The sequence below is a fragment of the Blennius ocellaris genome (genome assembly GCF_963422515.1).
Source record: "Blennius ocellaris genome assembly, chromosome: 1".
NCBI lineage: Eukaryota > Metazoa > Chordata > Actinopteri > Blenniiformes > Blenniidae > Blennius > Blennius ocellaris.
Window position 1 is genome coordinate 35,985,747 of NC_137650.1, and position 10,500 is coordinate 35,996,246.

At 42.3% G+C, this 10,500-nt stretch overlaps 1 protein-coding gene across 1 annotated transcript in view; it reads left to right on the forward strand.

Annotated features, from left to right (window-relative positions):
* Positions 1–5,637: 5,637 nt before the first annotated feature.
* trpm5 (transient receptor potential cation channel, subfamily M, member 5) overlaps positions 5,638–10,500 on the forward strand; it is a gene marked incomplete at both ends in the record, with an annotated part of 29,538 nt that continues 24,675 nt past the window's right edge. The window contains 2 exons of the mRNA XM_080494926.1: positions 5,638–5,664; positions 8,154–8,221. Coding sequence (XP_080351052.1) covers positions 5,638–5,664; positions 8,154–8,221 — 95 coding nt within the window. The remainder of the gene's footprint in view (positions 5,665–8,153; positions 8,222–10,500) is intronic.

Sequence of the window (10,500 nt, forward strand, 5' to 3'; positions counted from 1 at the left end):
TGCGTAAAACGCGCTCTCAGTCGGTGCGTAAAACGCGCTCTCAGTCGGTGCGTAAAACGCGCTCTCAGTCGGTGCGTAAAACGCGCCCTCGGCTGGTTTGCGCTCTGCCGCTTCCCGGTAGAAACGTGCAGCGCAGTCCGCGGGTGTTTCTTTCCACTCGAATCTCCCAGGCAGTGGCGTCTCACTCTCGAAGTTGAAGTTCCAGCGCCGGCTGTCCTGTTCGGTTGTCTCCCTCAGCCTCAGCTTCAGGTCCCGGCGCAGCTGGTCGTGGTCCACCGGGCCGAACAGGTTCCTGCAAACAGAGTCTCTGCACCCGGTGGGCTTCATCCTGCACTCGGAGTTTAGAGGAGGATGCTGGTCCTGTCCCCACGGTCCTCCTCTGGACACCAGCGGTCTATTTAAAGGCTGCAGGGCGCAAGGTGCTTTGTTAGCGCACAATGAGGAGGAGAGGGGTTTTCATTGGCCGCAGCTGTCTTTTTTACCAACGCGGGGAGGCGGTGGGTGAAATCCATTCATTGTGTAATGAAGACTATTGAGAGCTGCTATGAATTCCAACAGTCTGTCTTAAACCGCTGGTGTAAAACAAAACTGGGCCAGTCCGTCATTATACATGTTATTTATACATGTTTACTTTTAATGGGAAGCGGATGCTTGGTCTACAGAGACAACAATGGAATTGTCACTGCAGTTGTTTCAGGAAAGTTTCATGTAATGACAAGAGAAAAGGCAGAAATGCTGTGAATTGGCAGGCCACTAGTTTGGGCTGTTGTTTGTAATAAAACATGCTTGTGAGCAAAGAATAATTACATTTTTAGTTTATCTGTACGAACAGGCACTTTTACAGAGAAAATCCAAACTCTTCCACATGAGCAAGCAGAGGTGAGGGTGGAAGGTTCAACTCCCTTTTAAAAGGAAGAAACCTACGGAACCAGACTCAGAGGTGGAGATTTTCTGTAGAACAAGCAAAAAGCAACACACATCGTCATTAATCTCAAGAGAATGCAGTGAGTGGTTGGTGGTGGTCAGATGAGCAGCCTCTCCTCCGTCAGTCTGCTCCAGAGCAGCAGTGGCCACAGACAGAGTTTACCAGTATGGAGGGCATGAATAATACAATGTAAAGTATCTTTGAGTGTCCAGAAAAGCGATATAGAAAACCTCTGCATTATTGTTCTTGATTTGTCAGTTAAACTAAAGTGGAGTGTGACATCAAAGAATCGTGCACATGGAGAAGAAGCATCGGAGCCAAACTGTGACGAGGGATTTGTTGCCACCTTCACGCCAAGGGCTGCAGAAAACATGCAAACTGCCAGGCAACAGGCTCCTACCGACATGAACCTGGAGCAGGACTGTCGCACACATTTCAGCTCAGGGGCCTCATGCAGCTCTACTTCATGCTTTACTTCAACAGGCAAGACCAGTAAAATAGTCCAACAGTAACATTCCAGAATGTATTTCTTTGTTGTACAAAGTACGTGATGAAAATGTCTATTACTACAATTATAAATCATATTTTAATGAAATCTTCTTGTGTAAAATACAGTGAAATGCCCCTCCCTCCAAAAGAAATAGTCTCTAAAAAATTAGCTGTTATGAATGTTTTTGTAAATGATTGTATTGTTGTGTTTTTGAGTTGAAAAACCTTAAAAGGAAATAATGGCAAAGCAGCACATGGTTTTGGACATGTACTGTATTTGGAAATTAAGGCCTCTTTAAAAATAACACCACTTATTTGTCTTTCAACATATAAACATGTTACGATTAAAAGCAAACATATTGAAATTAATGTTCACCTTTACCAGTCATTCCTTTCTGCAGTAAAGCAAAGGAAAAATGTAGAAAACTGTCTTTATTTATAATTTATTATGCTATTCCGTTCATTGCTTTAGCCCCCATGAGATCCATTTGCACAGCATGAGGTCCGCAAACTAAAATGAATTTGATGCCCATGAGTTCAACAATGTGCGTTTGTCCTGGGTGTTGGTTTGTCGGTACGCACTTCCAGTATAATCGATGTCACTGTGAGTTCACACTTCTTGATCAGATGAAAGCGGCGCAGTCCAGAATGGAAAGTAGTTCAAATCAAGAGGTGGTATTTAGTTTAAGTTGGGCTGAAGATTAGATGTAATTAATGTAATAGCTTTTTATTGTTTAAGCCTCTGTAAGCAGACAATTCCCCACAGGTTGTAGACAAGCCTCTAATTTTTGCATTTGCCTCAGAATGACAAATTCATTTGATTACCAGGCTTTTTATATCATCATTTTCATTTGTATTCTCTAAACATTTTGCTGAGAGGAATGTCCTTTTCAAGCAATGCCTGTAACAATACTGCTACTGTGATTTTGCAGAAACAAAGGAGTTACATCATTTGTATACAAACATGCAACAAGATGCCATTTTTACCCCTTTAATCGACATAAGAGTTGTCGTAAAGTCTTTGTACAGTTAAAAAGTTGTAACTCAACAACTATCCATGAGGGGAAAGAAGCAATCTCACGTTTCACGTAAAACACATCATCTTTGGGATTTTGATTCAGAAAATGTACACAGAAATAACAGAAATACTAAAAACAGTATAGTTGTGATGTCAGGCTACTAGTGGGTGCTGTTGGTTGTTTTTGTTTTTGTGTGCAGAGAACAATACATTCTAAACGTTCACAATGGGAGTACACAGATGTTTGTATGGACGGTGACTCTAAGCTATAAAACTCCCAAGTCTGAGAAATAAAAGGAAAAGTAAGAAAGAAAAAAGAAATGGGGAATAAAGGGAAAAAGGAAAAAAACAACAAACTACCTCGTCCCAGGATAATATGGACTGGGAGTCATGACAATGGAGGCAAAGCTTGTGGTGGTGGTTGTTGTTGATTTTGTGGTGCGCTACTCCCACTCATGGAGGCGATTGCCTGAACCACATGCAGTCCAACATGATGAACCACCTCCGCTCTGTGATACAGTGATGTGAGGAAACAAAAGAAGCACGACTCGGGCAAAACCACAACAAAACACACCATCGAGCACAAAAACTGGAGTGAAATTTACCGGGAGATGTGGCTCAATGCTGGCTGCGGACTCATTATCTTTATTTTGTCTTCTCTGTTGCACGAGCTCGGATTTGAAACAATCGCAGCACTTTTCCAAACAGTGAGTGCAATTTTCACAACTATGGAGCTTTGAGGGGAAAAAAAAAACCCCCAATAGAAATCCTGCTTTAAAACCCAGTTTGGTGTCAGTCAGTTGGCGCGAGGACCAAAATGAAAAGGCAGTTTTGTCATCGTTTGAGCCATGGTTGTCACATTCTGCTTTCTTGCCATGATTGCCCGCCCTGGGGATGTGTTTTGTCTACAAAGCCTAGTTTTGTCCCGGTTTTTCTCTCGACGTTTGCTCCTCATTGTGCAAATATCACGCTGAAGCCACACTGAACAAAACCAAGAACAATAAGACACAAAAATCAAAGCAATGATGACATTTGGAGGGAAAAAAACATAATTCATACACTTATTATATTTACATAGCTACACCCCATACAGGTTGCATATGTCTGATTCTTGTTCCCAGTTGATTGCTGTCACCTGGCAGGTAATTTGTCTGTTTGGTACACATTCCCATTATGCTCATAGATATTCATCAGTATATGCGTATTGCATGCATCTGATATATTGTGAGGAATCATTTTGCATGCGACGGATCCAACAATTAGATAATGTTCAGAATTTCTGAACATAATGACACTCATGCCCATAATCAATATTGTCGTCATGCAACATGCAAATGATATTGTGTGCAAACTGCAGACACTTGCACATGTGAGCAAAATATGCACCGTTTCGATTATGCTTAAATTAAATGCTTACCTCTGCAGAGATTTAAACTGATTAAAAAGTGTACGTGAGACGCGGGGACACACGGGGGAGGAGGTAGTACTCAGAGTGAGAGTCTTCAGTTTGAGTGGAGCTTCGGAGGAACATGACAGCACGACGGCACGGAATCCTCTCGTTTCCTCTCGCAGGTCAAAAACATGCATATGAGCTCAATCATTCCAGCAATGTTATTCTACTTAAGTACATTTCACTTACTTGAACGTGTGTTTTTGTAGCTTTTAACAGAGAGCATTTGTGCTCTATAGGCATTTGCACACAGAAAATATTGCAGTCATATTATTATTTATGTCATTTATTTTGAGGAAGGCGTTTTGAATGCAGATAGTTTAAATGGGAAAAAAATGCTCTTGATAATAATAACAGTTATATTAAATGCCGCTGAGTTTATTTTAGGTGAATAAATGTCAGATTTGGAGCTGCACGTGGCTCTTCAGCCTCCCCGTAGCGGCTCCCTGCAGCTTTCAGAAGAGTATGTGCAAGTTACAGTTTATCTTGTTTTCACTCTGGTGCAAGGCAAACAATCTTTCAAAGGGAGCCTTATCTCACAGCTCGGGGTGACAAGTTTTAGATGCTTTTTTAACAGTTTGTCAAGTAAAATATGCCAGTCTCTCTAGCTCCCTTCCTTTGCAGGGGACACACGGTGAGTTTCCAACTGCAACGCTCCAAAAGCCAAACCTGAATAATCCAGAAGAAAGAAAAACAAAACGTAAAATGTGTCACTCAGTGTGGACAGACCTCCTGACTTTTACTATCAACGATGCCGGTTTACACGTTTGTCTGGTGGGTGGAAATAATGGCAAATTAGAAACTGACAAAGGCCATCACCAGAAATGACATTCCAACTTTGTCATCTGTTCATACGAATGTCCGAGAACAATGTGCTATAGCCATCAACATGGCCAGTACGTGTGTGTGTGTGTGTGTGTGTGTGTGTGTGTGTGTGATTTCATTACAAAAACAAACAACGGCACCCATCAGTGGCATGAAACTGCATTGTTTTCAACATGTCTGCTGTTTCCATCAAAACATTGCCACGGAAATGAAAATGCAAATATGCTGCATTTTCACTTGAAGCATTGCTTCAAATGGTAAAACTGCTTGTTAAAAGTAAATCTGCTAGAAAAAGCCCGAAAAAACAGTGGATGAGTTTAAATGACTCAAACTGGCTGAATAAGGTCAAACTGATAGAAACAGCTCAAATCTATAGAATTACAAACAGATAAGATGGACAAACTGCTACAACAACTAAACATGGCTTAAAACAGCTATTGACGATAAAACGGGTTAAAATTGTTCATGTGGCCAAATAGTTTAAAAAAATTTAGCAACATTTGAGCAGTTCTTAATTATAGTTCTTAAATTTCATGTACTCAACATAAGCCATAACTCTACATAGGAGTTTATAAGCAGTGTCTTCATTTTGGAGGGTTTGAGGCGCCATGTGGATTTTATTTGGTGGAAAACGATTGGAAACACCTGTTTTAATCACAACACCGTCAGAGTTTCTGTTCTGGCGCCAGCGTTGGTAGTGAAGAGTGAACAGTGTGTGGAGGTGAAGCAGGAGTCGGACGGTCTTGATGAGGGCAGCGTGCGGCAGTTAACCATCATGCAAAGCGTCGCTGGCCTGCAGCACCTAATTGGCTGCAGGGGAGAGCAACGCCTTTCGTACGGCTTCCTGAAGGCGTCCAGGTGATTCACCTGAGAAGGAAAAGCTCTCATGTCTTCCTGGTTCATGGAGAGGAAGAGAAGATCCTTTCAGCCATGCAGGAACGACAAGACACACCGCTGGTGAGTGTGCTTCACTTTTCTATTTATTTACATAAATACATTGAAGTCTGGGTGGAAAAAGTGTGAAATCACCTCAAGAAGAAACTTAAAGATGAATTACTTGATCACCAATATTATATTTTAACTGAACTATTCAATTACATCCCTTCATATCTTGTTATAGGACTGATTATTATTGTTTTTTTTAGCTATGGGAAGATAAAAATGTTGTTGATTATGGATAGAAAAGGAGTTGCATTCTTCTAACTCCGTCTTGTATTTTATTCATTGGATGTTTTTCTGATGTCAAATAAATGGATCTAAATATAAATGATCTTACAAAGCGCATAAAAGTTCATCCTCAAAGTAATATATTGATGAAATAATGTGATATCCACTGTGTTCCTCAGTGTTTTTACAAGTTCCTCTCCTCACCAAGGGAGCCAGACTTTCTCCTCATATGACTATTAAACATTTCATACAATAATTCTCTTGGTGTCAAAAAAGGCGGCCTTTTACAAAGATCAACGACCCGGGGGGGCATTTCGCCTCCTTTCTTTGGCTTTACATTGTTTTCATTCAGTCGTTTCAGGTTTTGTATTCTACCTCCAACCGAATCGCTGCAGCCTGCGCAAAGTTTTTCATGAGTTTTGACAGTTCTAAAATTCAAAAACCACTATTGATTTCAGGAACACAATAGCTTCTTTTTTTTTTTTCCCCCTCACCCCCCCCAACAAACCATTTATATTTAAAGGAGGCGCTGCATGTGTCCAAAGGGGTTTGCTATGCCCCAAAAACTATAATCAAAAAACAGCCAGACCTTGTACACACACACACACACACACACACACACACACACACACACACACACACACACACACACACACACACACACACACACACACACACACACACACACACACACACACACACACACACACACACACACACACACAGCCTTATGCCCTTCACACCTTTTAATCGTGACCCAAAGCCGATTCTCCACTGAACTGTACTTCCTCATTGTCGTAGAGTTAGATTGTCCCTCACATGCACAGCTGGATGTCCTCTCCTCTACCTTTGCATGCAAATGGTCCAGTTTGCATAGCCAGTAGTCGCCCCCCCCCCCCCCTTGAGCCAGACCTGTAGTCAAATAAAGGCAGAGCAAGCTGCTCACTTACATTAAGACAGATGGTTAAACACAAATTGACTCCCAGGCTGCGTGTTAACCAGCAAACCAAACCTTGGTTGAAAGACTTTTTCCTAATTCAAAGTACACAGTGAGACTACTGCTTTTTTTTTTTTTTTTTGGTCAAAAGAGGGTCTGTTTCTATGGGTTTTTTTTAATCATCTCCCACAGGCAACACAAGTGCCCATGCAAATAAGGCCGGCAGATAAAAGCCTCTGTTTACAGGGCAAAATGGATAATCGTTTCAATTATTAATGAGCTTCATTTTTTTTTTTTTTACTCAGTGTCACTTATTTCTGTGAGAAGAACCATTTAGAAATTGGAATAATTTCTAAATGTTAAAGACTAGGAAGGTGTGGATAAAGTCATGATGTCACCGCAGATTACTTTTTTAAGGAAGACAGAATCTTTTTGTTTCTAAAACTGGAGGTTTCTAAAAGATGTCCCTCTAAGGTCCTGTTTACACCACAACATTTCCAAGTGAAAACCTGCCCACATGAAAACGCGCCGTTTCATGTAACGGCATCATTTCTGGCCAATCATCCACAGGGCGCCGCGTTTTAGGAGCCTGAAAACTGTTTTTTGAAAACACAGATTACCGAGGGGGGACATTTTAAAACGATGGCTCGGATAAGGTGTGGATGGCGAAAGTCGTACATTTGTGGAAAATGTTATATAGATGACAATAGTCCTTTAAAATAAAAATAAAAAATAAAAGTATATTTTCCATGTACATTTATGTAATCTGATAAACTTACTTGAGAGCTGAAAACTTTCCTTCAGTTTTTATGTGGATGTGAACTTTCTACACGGCCTGTTATCACATTAAAAACAGATAACAAACAACAAAGTGCTGCACATAATAGCCATAAAAGCACCACCAAGCTAAAGTAAAACATCTGTTGCAGGACTCTATTTTACCCTGAAGAAAGTTTTTTATGACTCTTGTCTGCATGCTTGCTAATACTGCAAAATGATTAGACACCTGCCTGCTGTCATTTAACTCTTTAAAGTGCCTAAACAAACCGTGCACGATGCTGGACGTGCTTTTCAGAGTGTGAACTCACAGTGCTTTGTCCATGTTGGGTTTTTTTTTTTTTTATGGCTTTTATGTAGATCAGTGACACCGTTTTATGTATTTCTGCTTCAAACATCATTCGGGAAGCACTTTGCATCTGAAGCGAGAATGAAAATTCTGCCAGCTTTGCATTGACCACAAGTACTTTGAAGCACATTTCCATGTGTATAAAGAGTGTTGAGTGAGTCATAATGTACTTAGATGAAAATCTGACCCAACATTGGCATATTCATTTGCTTGCAGGGGGTGATGCATCCGCCGACGCGGTGCCTGCGGTGTGGGGATGTCCTGGAGTGGTCGGAGGAACACAGGTGTGTGTCTGTGTGTGTGTGTGTGTGTGTGTGTGTGTAAAAGTCAGCGTCAGCATGAACAGATGGGTCTATTCTCTCCTCTTCACATAACGTGATAGGTACAGTGCTTTCATGACAACAGGCGGAGGCTCTTATCAGACACAAACTACGGTGCTGCTCAGTATAAAAAAAGTCATTATCAGATCAGCTGAAAATAGATATTGGCAGACTGTCAGAGGAGGCCATGAGCAGAAGCTACAGAGAGATAGCGTTTATGCTGAACTAACAAAGCAAATTTTAAGTTCGGTTTTTTTTTTGTTGTGTGTAAATGATTTACACGATTTGCTTGTTTCTTAGCCATGGAATAGAATGCTTTCTGCAATACTAAATGTTATAATTACGATATAAAAGACTATCAGCGCAGCAGTCTGTCAACAATTTTTTTTTCCCGTCCAATTGTGATTTGGTTGATCCAAAGCAGGGCTGCAGGCAGTTGGAGCTCATCCCGGCTGACAGTGAGCACAAAGCCGAGGACACCGTGGACAGGTCGCGGGCTAAAGCAGAGACTCAGCCAACATGCACATTTAAAGTCACCAATAAACAAACATGCACATCTTTGAAGACTGAGAAGAAGCAACAGCAAAACCCCTCATGCACGCGGAGGACATGTATAAAGAATACATACAAACCGTGCAGAGGAAGAAACAAGAAGGCCGTTGCTGGGCTAATCCCCCGCCGGAGGGCTTTATATTGTCTCACAAAGCAGCTCTAAGGCAGCACACTTGGTACACTAGAGGGTGTTCCATGGGTCCTAGTAGATCATTATGTGGAATCTGAAAGGTCTTCTTCATAAGCTATGTCAAAATACGTCTCCAGAGCCCAAAAGGTGTTTTTATGCACTTAGTGACCCTGTGATCTGATATGCAAATGAGGTCATGGTCACCATGGTGCCCCTTCTCCCCAGGTGGAGTGTCCATGTGTGAAGCTTGGTGACTGTGGGCCCAGGAACTGCTGAGAAATGAGGAGAAATGTTGATATGAAAATACATGTATTGTAACCATGACGAGCAAACTTCAGACCCTACCGATCTTCAAGGTCAAGGTCAAGGTCAGGTCACTTGGTATGCTGGAGGGTGTCCCCAGAGTACTAGTAGGTGTGTATAAAATTTCAGAGCCCTAGCTCAAAAACCTAGGCCTCCAGAGCCCAAAATGTGTTTTTAAGCACTTCGTGACCCTGTGACCTACTTAATATGCAAATTAGGTCAAGGTCACCATAGTATCCCTTCCCCCTCTGAGATGTATCCACATGTGAAGTTTGGTCACTGTGGGCCCAGGGGTTGCCGAGATATAGGTAGAAACGTTCGAACGGACGGACGTACGGAGACTGTTTCAAGATCCCCCTTCGGGGCCTATCGGCTACGGCGGGGGATAATTACACCCTTAACATCTGCACAGGTAGAACGTCCACACTGAAGGAGAGTATACATCCTGCCTTCACACGGTCAGACCTCACACCCTAAACATGTGCACCGGGAGAGTGTGCCAAACTCGACATGCTTCTAGGTCGATCATAGCTAGATCAGTTTCGCAAAGGGAGAACCTACAAATGCATAGATAGAAGTGTACACAGAGAGAACCTGCTCTCTTAACGCAGTCACAGGGAGAACATGCAAACTTCATACAGCACGAATTCTACATTGGGAGAACATGCCACCTCACAAATGCGCAGCGAGATTAGGGTTAGGGTTAGCCACCCGATCCGAGCGTGATGCCGGGGACATTTCTGATGCGCAATAATATTTTTCAACTTTCTCCCCAAAGCATGCTCAAACCTATTCCATAGTACCGGGTCACTGAGTGCTCTCCCTATGGCCAAAACAAACTGCCGTACACGTCAAGGATAATTGCCATAACACAACTTAAGAGAACGAGTGCCATGTCAGCTGAATCTTTCCCTGAGAACTGAAGTACCATCGTAGGTCTTCACTTGTACGTCAGTCACAGCGTGGGGCTGCTCTGCCTTCGCTGGAAGAGTCATCCAATCTGAAGGTTGATGGCCTGATGCCATCACTATGCTTTTGGGGGTGTCCTTGGCCATCACTATGCTTTTGGGGGTGTCCTTGGGAAAAACACAGAACATAATGCTCCCGGTGGTGTGTGAGCTTCCAGCTGTCACCACTGGCGAGGATGTCATGATTGTACCAATGGCTGATTGGATGTGACTGATCATGTGAAGGTTTTAGAAGGTGGCCTTCACCTGATGAGCCCATGTTTTATAAACACAATGGTGATGGATAAGTA